At 41.7% G+C, this 13,642-nt stretch overlaps 1 protein-coding gene across 5 annotated transcripts in view; it reads right to left on the bottom strand.

Annotated features, from left to right (window-relative positions):
• The window catches only part of DCAF6 (DDB1 and CUL4 associated factor 6), a 159,582-nt gene that overhangs the window by 90,904 nt on the left and 55,036 nt on the right, over positions 1-13,642 (bottom strand). For all 5 annotated transcript variants that reach the window (XM_074998250.1, XM_074998279.1, XM_074998260.1 and 2 more), the window contains exons 7-9: positions 10,784-10,998; positions 4,638-4,731; positions 77-196 (exon numbers count right to left, since the gene is read on the bottom strand). In XM_074998250.1, the coding sequence (XP_074854351.1) occupies positions 77-196; positions 4,638-4,731; positions 10,784-10,998 (429 nt within the window). The remainder of the gene's footprint in view (positions 1-76; positions 197-4,637; positions 4,732-10,783; positions 10,999-13,642) is intronic.

The following is a 13,642-nucleotide window of genomic DNA, read 5'->3' as shown; positions in this document are numbered from 1 at the left end:
CTTACCAGTTAACCAGTTAAACTTTAATATCCCTATCAACAATTCTGTTTATCCTCACAAAAAAACAGATGATCACCTCGAGACCGAGATCTTCCTCGTCCTCGGTTGCTTTGAGCAACTTCACTAGCTTCTTCAAACCATCTCGATAGCATATCTGACATCCTCTGCATCAGTGAGACATTTGGACTTTGCTCCCCTGTAAAAATAAAGGTATTGAAATTTTATGTGCAAATTTGTGAAGAAGTCAAGTGACCCTTTTCTTTTTTCCACATAAAAGCAGACTACTGAACTTATATGAACTGTTATCCTTGGAGTGAAATAATGTTTTCAGGGTAACACCAAGAACTAATATTGTAATTTGAACACTACAATAAACTAAAACAACCCCTCAACTTTTACTTTGCTTCACAATTAAAATGGAGTTTGCCTATATCTGATTTTCTATAACTGAGTTCCCTTGAATTCAATTTGAACACTTGTTCAGGAAGTTGTGAAGTCAGCAGTTTCAGATTCCCATCCTAATTATTATATTTATTATTAAACAAGACATTTTTACTAGCCATTATCATCATCAAAGCAGAAAAAATGATTTACTAATTAATCTAATGAAAGTGGCCTAAGGAAATTCAAATTCCCATAAATTTCACTTGTTGCACAGCTGACAGGTAACTAGTTAGAAGATGCAGTATTCAAGAACATAGTTAAAGATATAATTTATTTTACCAAAATGCACAGAAGAGCTACTCATGGACCAGAATCCAACTGTACTAGCTGCTATATGCACACATAGAACAACGGGACTGTTAACCCCTTTGGGTGGAGACTAAGCATAACATAAACAACAGATGACAGCTAAGCAGGGGAATTATAGGGAAACAATGAGTTGGTATATAGGATGATAGGCTGTGTTTTCAGCAAATCTGCAGTTCACACCTTGTGAAAAATGTGTAGGAATCATGACAAAAGGTGTGTTTTGAGGAAGGATTTGAAGGTGGATATTGAGGTAGTTTTGTGAGTGTTTACAGGAAGTGCTTCCCAACTGTGGTAAGCAGTATAGGAGAAAACATAGAAGGTATTAAAAATTTAACAAATGGACAGTGGAAGATGGTGTCACTAGTCAATCTGAGGCAAATATTGAAAGCTTGATGGCAAAAGCAATTATGATAGGTAGGATGGGGACTGACTGTGAAGGCTCTTGAAAAGTGAGGATAAGTAGCCTATGCTTGATGCGATAGACTAGGACCCCTCATTGCTTTTGCTAGACTAGGAAAGTAATATTTGCAGCAACCTTCTGATTTCCACAAGAATAAGTCAGAAATATGGGCCAATATTTTAGTCTGAACACAAGGAGACATGTTGGTTGCAGAGAGGCAGACCTTTGCTGTCAACAGAGATGGTAGCTTAATTTGTATTTGAAGACGACATTATCCAGAAAGAGAGAGGAAGCCGTGCTAGTCTATACACAATCAAAACAAAAAGCAGTCAAGTAGCACTTTAAAGACTAGCAAAATGGTTTATTAGGTGAGCTTTTGTGGGACAGACCCACTTCTTCAGACCAGAGCCAGACCAGAACAGACTCAATATTTAAGGCACAGAGAACCAAAAACAGTAAGCAAGGAGGACAAATCAGAAAAAGATAATCAAGGTGAGCAAATCAGAGAGTGGAGGGGTGGGGGGGAGGTCAAGAATTAGATTGAGCCAAGTCTGCAGACGAGCCCCTATAGTGACTTTAGTGGCACAGACCCACGAAAGCCCCAAGGTGAGCTCACTATAGTGACTCACTATAGGGGCTCGTCTGCAGACTTGGCTCAATCTAATTCTTGACCTTTCCCCCCACCCCTCCACTCTCTGATTTGCTCACCTTGATTATCTTTTTCTGATTTGTCCTCCTTGCTTACTGTTTTTGGTTCTCTGTGCCTTAAATATTGAGTCTGTGCTGGTCTGGCTATGGTCTGAAGAAGTGGGTCTGTCCCACGAAAGCTCACCTAATAAACCATTTTGCTAGTCTTTAAAGTGCTACTTGGCTGCTTTTTGTTTTGATTATCCAGAAAGAAGAAGAGAATTTAAGACAGACATGACTTCAAAGCGAGCCTGGTCAGCTGTATCAAAAGCAACTGAAAAGTCAAGGAGGATAAGATTGGAGAACTGGTTCTAAACTTTCGCTATGAAGGTGTCATCTTTGGCAAACGTGGTTTCAGTGGAATGCAAGGGATGCAAGCTGGATCAAAAGGTACTCCAGACAGCAATTGTGAACAGCACATTCAATAGAGATGAAAGAAGATTGGGTGACAACTGGAAAAGGAAAGGGGTTCAGAGTTTTGTTTTGTAAACAGCAGTGACAGAAGCATTTTATATTGTGAGGAGGGAAAGCCAGATAACAGGAAGATGTTAAGAAGAGTAAGATAAAGCATGAATGCAAGGAAGATCAGGCAATGGAGGGGAGTCCACTGGAACAACTGAAGGGGTTAGAGATGGAGGATCAATAAGAAAGTGGGTGGAGGTAATGTGGAAAGATGCAGTAATAAAGCAGAAAATTTGGTACCTCACAGGATTTCACAGTACAGCAGTCAGCCATTTTGTATGTCCAACCACTGACATATAAAACTCAAAGATCACATAGCTTGAAAAATCAAACCCTGAGAGGGAACGCCACACACAGCTGCATATTTGCAGTCCTGCTAATTGGAAGAGGAGGCTGGGGAAGGGAGTTAAGGTTTCGTGAAAACAAAAGGAATGTGTTGACAGGTGACTTTGGTTTTAGGCCCCTCTGACATATTAGAAATGCTTTTCTGACAATGAGAATAATTAATCATCACTGGCTGTTGCTAATAAAACTGTAAGTATATTAGGGCAAAGGTGGGCATTAAGTGTTGAAGGGGGCCACTCCAAGATTTTGCCAAGGGTCACACTTTTCTATGGAGGAAGTGCAGAGTCTGGGATGGAAGTTAGGTACAGAAGGGAACTTGGGGTAAGGAGAGAGTGGGAGTGAAGGATGGGGTTATGACCTGGAGCAGGAGATTGGCGTTCAGAGTCCAGGAGGGGGTACGGGTGCAAGACCATACCAATGGGAAACCAGCCAATGGGAGGGAGCTCAGGGATTTTGCTGGGGATGGGGGCAGTGAGCAAAGCCTCCTCCCACCATTCTCCACAGCACAGAAATTGACAAAGAGCAGCCAGATGCTTTGAACAGTGCTCCACTGTGGGCTGGATGAACAGGTTTGGCAGGCTGGATTTAGGGTGTGGGATCTTGCCCACTCCTGTAAGAGGGGCTATCATAAATTACAGTAGAGTTTCAGAGTTACAAGCAGCTCATAGGCTATGATTATTCTTCCAAATTTGCAACTGAATATTGATTTAAATACAGCTTTGAAACTTTACCATGCAGAAGAAAAGTACTTCTTTTAAACAACTTAAATTTAAATGAAACAAACAGAAATAGTTTCCTTATCAAAAGATTTTAATAACTTTACCTTTTTTAGTAGTTTGCATTTAAACACAAGTTCTGCACTGTACAGTATTCCGCCCTCCCCCCCTTTTTTTTTTTTAAAATCAGATGCATGATTGCATACTTCTGGTTCCAAATGAGGAGTGCGATCGACCAGTTCATAACTCTGATGTTCTACTTTATATACTTTGCTTAGAGATAACTTATAAAAATTTAGTTAAAAATGTGTGCTTGGGGGAAGTCCGAGGAAGTTTTCTTTAGGCAAGAATATTACATCTAAAATTACCCATCAGCTAGTTAGAAGGAAGGGGCATTGGAAAACCAGTTTTTAACTCTGGTAAATTTACAGGTTTAGTATGATTTGAAACCTACTGCAACTGCATGTGTATGCATGCATTGCTTAAAATTTCATAAAAAATAATGTGTATCAAATCATATGAGATGGAGGAACTATATCCTTATTGCTTTGATTCCCAGTCAAGATTTAATTATTACACAGTATTTGTTCTCGTAGCTGGAGCAAAAAAGGCCATGTCCACATTAGGAAATTCACAAGGGTGTAACTATATCAATGTAGTACTGCTCGAAATTCTTTAGTCTGGCACTCTCTCATCTGGCAACATCCTTAATCTGTCATGATTTCAAGTAGACGGACAACCACTTATCATTGGTGTAGCCAAGTTCCCCAATGTCCCATTAAGTCTGTTCACAGCCACCAGTCCTGGCTCTCAGTGTTGAGTTATTTAGCTCTAATTTACCACTAAATGTCTTCTAAGAGCCCAGTAAGCAGGAGAAGCGTTGGTAATGTTGCTATACAATATTGACCTCCTGTTGTCTGGCAAATTCTCTTGTTCGGCATTGGTCAGGTCCCAAAGGTGCTAGATTAGAGAGGTTCAATCTGTAATGTTAGTTCTGCTTAATTCAGTAAGTCTTATTACACAAAGGTACAGTGCACCTACACTATTAACTACACTGATGTAGTTATACTGGTGACAATTTCCTTAATGCACGCAGGGCCTAAAATTTACTACACTGAATTCAGCAACATTTTTCATCTGATATTAAAATATAAATGAAATGTTCAAAAATTTGGTAAGATACTTAAAAACTGCAGATAGTTTTGTTTTCACTATTTACATATTCCAGGAATACTAGAAAAAAAAACATTAAAAAATAAAACACCACACACTACCATCTCGTTCCCTTTCACTCTCAGGCCTTGCTCTTGGTCCCGTATCTGACCAATCTCCTCTTAGTCTTAAACGTTTAACAGGAGGTTGCCGTAACTGGAAAAATAAGGAAAAACAGTATTATATAACTTAAAAACTCCAATTACCTACATTTTGTAAACATTGTTCGCTGAGATATCTTGTCTGTTCCATTCTAGTTATGTGAGCGTCCATGTGTACAGTCATTGGAGATTTTTGCCTTAGTGGTGGATTATATATAGGGCTGACTCTGGCACCTTCTGCAATCCTGCACTCATGCATTTGTCTATTAAGCACCATTGACCCTATGCCCTTTCAGTTCTCTCTTGCCAGCAACTCCAACACAGGAGCAGGAGAGCAGATAATGGAATGGACATGAGCGACATCTCAAAGAACAGTTACAAAAGACAGGTAACTATTTTTTCCTTCTTCGAATGCTTGCTCATGTCCATTCCATTCTAGGTGACTAACAAGCAATATCGGAGGTAGGCTTGGAGTTCATAGTATTACTACTTGCAGCATTGCTCTACCAAAGTGAGCATCATCCTGGGCCTGCTGAGCAACCGCATAATTGGACACGAATGTGTGGATGCACAACCATATGGCTGCCCAATAAATGTCTCTAATAGGCATTTTGGTTAGGAAAGCAGACAAAGAGGGTTGCACCCTGATTAAACGGATGATTAAAATCACCAGAGGGGGCACATTTGCCTGATCATAGCAGAGAGGATAAACTGCTGGCAAACAAGCTGGGGATAGAGGACCTTAGTACACAATGGAGACGTTACTAGTGGACCTGCACACATGAAACATCGTTGACCTAAATTCAGCTCAGAAGGAGAGAGACAAACTACCTTTTCCCCACATATGGGCTAAGCCACAAGTTTTGAACTCAGGCTCTGCTCTATTTCACAGGAATAGCCCCTATAAAAACAAGTTCTATTTTTTGTAATATCATTCCCCTCTATTACAACATTGCAGAAAGGCAAAACAAGGCTAATATGACTGCGTCTATACTATGAGATAAAACTGAATTTCAAGGCGGTAGCTCGATAATAAGAAGTGACTGTCTTCACTGTTAATTTAATTTATTGAGCTGTAATACCAATTACAAAATATCGATATCATGGGACGGGTATAGCATCAAATTCAAATTTAAAATCTCAAAGCAAAGCTAGTGTAGAAGCACCATGTCCTTAATTCAAATTTTATTAGCATCCAGAAGTGTCCTGTATGTATCCCACAAAGCTATGCGGTGACCCTCCAAGTATGGCCTCTTCATTGTGCGCTGCTGTCAGGTGTGCAGGAAGAAGGTCAAAGTAAACCTGCAAAGTTTTGATTGAATTTGAATTAAAATTTGAATTGGAATTTAGCAGCCAAGCCCTGCAAATATAAAGGGCATCCATTATGAAAAAATCCCTTTGCCCATCGCACCACAGAACATCGGTAGCAATTTTCAGTAACCCTGTATTGCAATCATAAGCACTCAGGGTATTGATCTGCCTAGCACTTCTCAGGCTAGCAAGAAAGCCCCAGCTTGGACCCACCAGGGGATTTTTGATCTCCCTGCCCGTTGGGGAGACCAATCGATGGAAAAGAGACTTTGGGCGGCCAAGAGAAATGCGGCAGTCTATGAGCAGATGACAGAGATAACCTTCTTCAATTACTCCTGGGACTCTATGCAGTGCCAGGGGAAGGTTAATGAATTCCGTGAGGCCTATCAAAAAGTCCAGGAAGCCAACTAGCAGTCAGGGGAGGCTCCATGGACCTACCGCTATTATCAACAGCTACACATACTTATGGGGAGCAACCCCACCATGGAGTCCAGACTGAATTACAACACTTGTGGAGGCCCTGGTATGGAGTTTGGGGTGAGCCCGCAAGAGCCGAGTCGCCTGGAGGAAGAGGGCATCAGAGAGGAGGAAAGGAGCAATGACCAGGGGACAGAAGTTGTTACAGACAGCTCAGAGCTCTTCACCATAGACCTGGAACCGGTCCCCTCCACAGCATTCCCCAAGCCCCTTGGATGAGTATTCTGCAAGCTACAAGCAGCTTAGGGTTAGGTATAGCTATAGGGTTGTGTATAGGTACAGGTTTGCTAGCTGTGGTTGTGTGCCCCTCAGAAGGGCATGTTAATGTTTCTTGGGATGGAGCACTTCTTTTCTGAAGATTTCCTCAAATGCCTCATCCAGGCACTCTTGTGTTTTTTCCATGACATTCTTGGGCAGCCCTGACTTGTTGCAGCTTCCACAGTAGTACACCTTGCCACACCAGGCAACCAGACAGAGATCTGGTGTCACGGTGCCACAAAGCATTTTAGCAAATTTTCCAAGCTTCTGGTCACACTGCAGGAGTAGCTGTGCTTTCACCACAGCTTTTACTTTTAGGAGGGTGATGTCTTCTTTGGCAACCTGCAAAAGCACAGGAATTCGCATTTAAAAAGAAAAACAACACATGCTTCCTGCCCCTTTACATTTGCCTGCAGCAGCCAGTGGGTGCTCGGTTCCCCACCCCACAATGCGGTTTGCAGGCTCAGCAGGGTTTCCCCAGCCCCATGTCCCTTTCTACCCAGCACTTCATTTAATTTTTCAGAACTCTCCCAGTCCACACAGCTGCCGGGTTCTGCTGGGCTTTTCCCCTCTCATGTCCCTTCCCCCAGCATTTCTTCTCCACCATTTCTTTGCATTTTCCAGGACTCCCTGGTGCCATGCGGCTGCCAGGCTCTGCCGGACATTTCCTCTACCATGCCCCTTTCCAAGTATCATTTGCTTTCAACTTTCAAGAATCCCATGCAGCCTGGGGAAGATTCCTCTTCTGTGCTTCCCCTCCCATGTCCCTTTATACCCGGCCTTCCTTTGGCTTATTTTTTTTTCTTTACATTACTTTATTGTACATTGAACCCCCACATGTGGCCATTCATTTTTCACCACCACAGGACAACCAGCCAGGACACCTGGCAGCTTCCCCAGCTCTGCAGGCTCCCTCTCCCACCAAAAAGAGGAAAAACTGCTTATAGCTTACCCATGTCCACAAAGCAAGGTACTGACAGCAAGTGAGGTATTGTGAAATGCACGCTTACTGTCCCATCCTTAATAACCCATGTGTCCTTCAAAAGTATACTTTCAGTGATAGTACGCTGAAAGATGAATTCATTGCTCTTCTAAGCACATTATGTGAATTGTATCTTAATTTTGACCTTCATATTCCAGACCCAGTGGCCAGCGTTCCAGAGAAAAAGAGAAGACAGAAGAAATGCAAACAAGATTGGATCCTGCAGCATGTGGTAAAGTCTGAGGCAGAGCATACAAAGTTGACAAAGGATGCTAGTCAGTGGCCTCACAGTACAGCTGAGTGGCATCAGACTCAAGTACAGTTTAATGAGAGAATGCTTGACCTCTAGCAGCAGCAATTTACAAAGATGAGTGAGGCCATGGCAAAGCAGACTGAGGTTGAAGAAAAGCTTGTAACAGCTGTTACTGAGCAGATGGAGGTCCTGTGCTCCCTGCTGCAGCTGCAGAGGGACCCCAAAAGCCGGTAGGGCAGCAGTTGATACCTGCTGGCCGGATTCCCCTATTGAGAGGTCGCCCACCCCCTCATCATCGCAGTCCCCACACACAGCGAGGGAAGGCAAGGCTACCCTGCCACTCCAGCCCCAAGGGCCATGCAAAAGGGAATTCAAGCACCCTTGAGAAGGCTTCTTTTCCCAACCATTTAAATCTCTCATCTCCACAAGATGAAATCATTCCTTTGAGCTTGGTGTGATTTCTTGTTCTGCATGAGTTTTGGGGGTGGAGTAGGGTGGACTAAACAAAACAGGCGGGTTCGGGGAGGGGGTGCCACTAAAGGCACAGCTGCCATTGATAGTCCCTTGTCTGCTGCAGATACGTGGCTGAGGAAACCAGGGCAGAGGGGGTGCTGCTGAAGGCACAGCAGGCCAGGGATACTCCCTGATCTGCAGCAGATGTACAGCTGAGGAAACTGGGTGGGTTGGGGTAAGGGCTGAAGGCACAGCTGCCCCGTGATACTCCCTGGTCCACAGCAGACGTGCAGCTGAGGGAACTGGGTATATGGGCGTAGGAGGGGTGCTGCTGAAGGAACATGCTTTTACCTGGTAGGAGGGAGTTACGTTGCAGTAATTAGAATGCCTTAATCATTATAGTACAGTATGATTTATTGGCATTATGGCAGAGAAATACATAGGTAGTACATGCGTTATAGATCAGTCATAAAGCTGCTAAAAAGTGTCCCTTACTGCTGCAGCCTGAGCATGGCTACTGGTGGATGGCTGTGTAGACAGCTGTGAATAAGCCCTGCCTATGGACTCAGCTTTGGAATTGCAGATTGATGGGAAAGTCTCCTGCCTGGATTCACATATGTTGTGCAAAATAGCACACGTTGTAATCACGGTGGGGACATTACCTTCAGAAATGTTTAAACATGTCAACAAACATCTGAACTTCACTTTCAAACATCCAAAGGGCATTCCAGCAGCATTCTGCACCTGCTCAGTCCTTACTGGGGTCCAGGGCTCTTGTGTAGGGTTTCATCAGGCAGGGAAGCAGAGGGTAAGCAGGGTTGCCCAATATAACAATGTCACCAATCTTGATTTTATGACCGGGGGAAGATGTCTCATCTAGGAGGAGCTTTCAAGTACAGTCCCAAATTTTGGAATATACGTGTGTTTGTGAACCCTCCCTGACCAGCCAATGTTCATGTCAGTAAAAATGACCACTGTGATCTACCAACCATCGCGTCATTATGGAGAAGTACCCCCTTTTGATTTATATACTCCAAGGCCAGGTGGGCCAGGGGCATGATGGGGATGTGAGTGCCACCTGTTGCCCTACCTCATTTAGGAAAGTCCTGAGTAGCAAACCCATTCATTATGGCCTGTACATCTCCTAGGGTTACAGTCTGCCTAAGGAGATGCTGACAGATTGTGTGGGCCACCTCCATCACCACAGACCCCACTATACACCTGCCCACCCTGAACTGATTTGCCACTGACCAGTAACTGTCAGGCATTGCAAGCTTCCACAGTATGATTGCCACTCACCCGTGAGCTATTAAAGCCAGCCTCATTTTTGTGTTGCTGCACTCCAGCGTGGGTGCCAGCACATCACAAAGTTTCATAAAAGTGAACTTGCGCATGTGAAAGATGTGCACCCACTTCTGGTCATCCCAGGACTCCAAAAGGATGTGACCCCACCAGTGTGTGCTGGTCTCATGAGTCCAAAACCACCGCTCCACTGTCAGCACTGCAGTCACGGCAGCCAACAGTTCTGAGTTCTTGGACTGCAGTGGGCAGATTTGTTCTTCCCAACTATCCTTGTCGTCAGCAGCAGCAGCACCACCATTATGACAGTCAAGCATCACTGAGCTTTGGAATTGAAGGACAAATTGCGTGACAGACGCTCTGGTTGCCAACATGACCTGTCCTATGAGTTGGCACATAGAGGGATCCATGCTTGCAGCAAAATGCTGCAGCAGGAAATGGCACGATCTCCAGTTCTTTTTTCACATGGTTAGTGATGCAGTAAATTGTGGGACAGTGCTTGGAATTCTGGGATTCCAAAATGAAACACCCACAAGCAATCAGGGTTAAGGCACTCACGATGCACTACTCACGCTGTCAAACTTGTACAGGACAATAGGGACACAGAGATTCAACAGAGAAAAAAGGTGGGTTAAATTTCAAGCTCCTCTGTGGACACTTTATTTGAATTCTTAGTATCGAGGTTAAATATTCAAATTTATTAAATATTTAATTTATCTCATAGTGTAGACACAGCCTAAGAAACTTTTAAGAGCACCTGTTTTTATAGACTTCTTACTTATTTTAAGTACCTTTCAGTTGAATTTTCTTATGCCCAAAAGGGCATTTCTTCAGTTTTGTAAATTTCTTCTAGGTTATAAAGATTAAATATTACACGTAGAGCTGTAACAGTAATGGTTTTCTGTCCGCACAACCAATGTGCTGGGAAAAGGCCTTTTAAATTTCAGGGCTTTGCTGAACAATTTTACTTTCAACGATATTGAGTTCATCTTCAGGGCAATATCACTGGTATCAATAATTACACCACGGAAAAATGAGCCAGACAAATGTCAGCAAATCATGTTAATCACTTACCTCTTCTCTTCTTTCTTCTGCAGAAGGAACTTTAAGTTCTCGTGCTGTGTCATCCTTAGGGTCAAACAAGTATATGTAATCTGAAGAATAGCTAACAAGGATCTCCTGTCCATCTTCACTGTAGCATAGAGATGTTACCCTGCAGGATTTGTTGTTGAGGTGGGGTGGAACAAAACGTGCAACCATTCCAGTAGTGCCCCGACCAGCATAATTGCCTAAAACAATAAAAACAAAAGAAATAATGTGCAAATTAACATATTTTCAGTTAGAAAATGTTAATAAAAACAGCCAAAATAGTATGAATTATAACTTAAGAAATACCATATATGGAATAAATGAGCATTAAGTCAGATCCAGTCTCAGAGGGGTAGCTGTGTTAGTCTGTAGCCTCACAAATAAACAGTCCTGTAGCACCTCGGACCAGCATTTCTTAAACTATGTTCCACACAACATTGGTGTTCCATGAACAACTCGCAGGTGTGCCGCAAGCATCTGACACTTTGATATTATACACTGATGGTATATATTTTTTACTATTAAAACCAGATACAACTGTTACTTCTGCACTACTATGATACCCAACTAAATTACTTCATTTTGTTTGGCTGTATATGTCACTGTTTGTTTGTTGTTTTGGGTTTTTTAAAGAAAATTTTCATAGGCGATCCACATAAACAATATTGTTTGGTGTTCCGTGGTCTGAAAAAGTTTAAGGAACACTGCCTTGGAGACTTATTTTAGTACTTTAAACCCATCTCCATTAATACATGCAAAATTAATGTGTTGCCATTGTGTACTTGTAATGCTTATTGAGAACAAAAATGGTTATCAATACTAAAAATATTTACAATACAAAAACACAATAATTCAAATGATCACATCCAATAAGAGAAGGAGTCTACATGATATTCCCTTCAGTCTTTGAGGCCATATCACTATGTATGCATACTTATCTAAAGACATGGAATATGTGGTGATGATATTCACTTGAAATTTCAAAAATGTAAATTGCATTTCTTTCACCAACTCACCTGTGCTTCACCCACTAATTCAGAAACCTCTCTTTCTGCCATGTGTGGATTTCTCCCCAAAACTATCATGTCCTGCAATGGACAATATTCAGTGCTAGACCAATGAGAAGTTCAGTTTGTACTATCTCAATGCATTTTGGATTCTTTATATCACAGCAGATGAGCTAGGAGGCTGCTTTTAAATGAGACATAGCCTTTGCTTCCAGTCCTGGTATGCCAGACCTTAAAATCGCTATACTAAACTAAGCATAGAAAAATTATAAAAACAGCTAATGTTTGTCATTTTCCCTTCCTCCCTTACAGTTTTCTAAGCTTAATTCAAAACACAGGCAACAATGCTTTCAAGTTAGAAAAATATGAAAAACAGTACTATTAAAAATGAAATTAGAATATTTTAAAACAAGTTTATATAAAATACGGTACAGTATTTAACACTATGATATTGTGTAGCATAAAAGTTTTACTGAAATGTCTGAGATGACTGTACTGCTACTCCTGAGTACTAGAAAAACCTCAATGAATGAAATATAAGTATTACTGTTACTTTGCATGGTGTTTGAGAGATTAAGACACTCCCTACCCAAAAGGTTTTTTTAATTTTACTTTCACAGTGAGAAAAAATATGTTTCCTGCTTCTGTCAAAGCATCTGAACAAAATTTTCCTCATGATTCCAATCTTTAAACAAAACTGATTTGGGCAAATACCGAGCCTAGAAAAGTTACATCCCAATAAGTCAAGCTTTCACCAAACTTCTGAGCAAAAGAAATTAGGGTTGTAGACTGGAAACCTGTGCCAGATTTGGCTACATATGTAGCTAAATGATCAGACTATATTACATATTCATGAATGTACACAGCACTGGCAGATAAATGAAAACAGTGCTTAATTTAGAATACTAAGGACTAGAGAAACTTCTACAGTGAGACACCCACACATGTCCCTCATTCAGTTTTTACAAAACAAGTACAGTCAGACCACCCGTGTAGGAGAGGAGAGGAGAGGAAATGGCAGAGACTTCAGTGCAAACACACAACAGCTAATCATGCTGGTTGTTTTAGGTATTTGGTAGCTTCGGGATTCCAAGAAAATTCTCAAACAACCAGCAACTGTACCATTAATAAGACAGTAGTTCGCACCTTCTAACTTGACAAAGAAAGACCCCGCATATCATATTATTCAAAGTGCTGCAAAAACCAATTTTTAATTAACCAAGCTTAATTCCCATAGTAGTTTCATTAGAAATTTCTATTTCAAGTGTTGATCACATCCCACAGTTAAAAGAGTTTCACAATCAAGCAGTGCATTAAATACTTGTCATTGCTTGGCTATGCTGGAAGGATAGGAGATAAAAGATGTGGTCTGATTAGGCTACAACTTTATGCTTAAATATTTGAGAGTATATATCAGATACAAGTGTACAGTTCATATAAGTCCATACCCAAAGGGCTTCTGTCAGCCCTCCCATTTACCAAACCTGTTTCTCAGTCAACCCATTCCTAAGTAATCACTTTCCTCTGAACCTCAAATGAAGCTCTAGGAATGAATATGGGAGGCGGGATAGGCTCCCTATCATAGCAGTCATAGGAGCCTCAAAAGTCCTCTTCTGCTCCTTTAAAAACTATCACCTTAAAGTCCTTTACTAATCCATTTTATCCAGTCACATTTGCCCTGAGGCCCTTAAACTGCAGAAGGTAAAATAAAATCCACTTCACATTCACCAGTCTAGAAGTGAGGGAAAAATTTCTTTCCAGACTCTTGAGAAAGGAGTGCATATCGCACTGTCCAGAGAAGATTTTAACAAACGCACTTCCATGGGTGCTACTCTGC

The sequence above is a fragment of the Carettochelys insculpta genome, chromosome 1 (genome assembly GCF_033958435.1).
Source record: "Carettochelys insculpta isolate YL-2023 chromosome 1, ASM3395843v1, whole genome shotgun sequence".
In the NCBI taxonomy this organism is placed as follows: domain Eukaryota; kingdom Metazoa; phylum Chordata; order Testudines; family Carettochelyidae; genus Carettochelys; species Carettochelys insculpta.
Note: the sequence above shows the minus strand (reverse complement) of the source record. Positions and strands in the feature narration are given on the sequence as shown.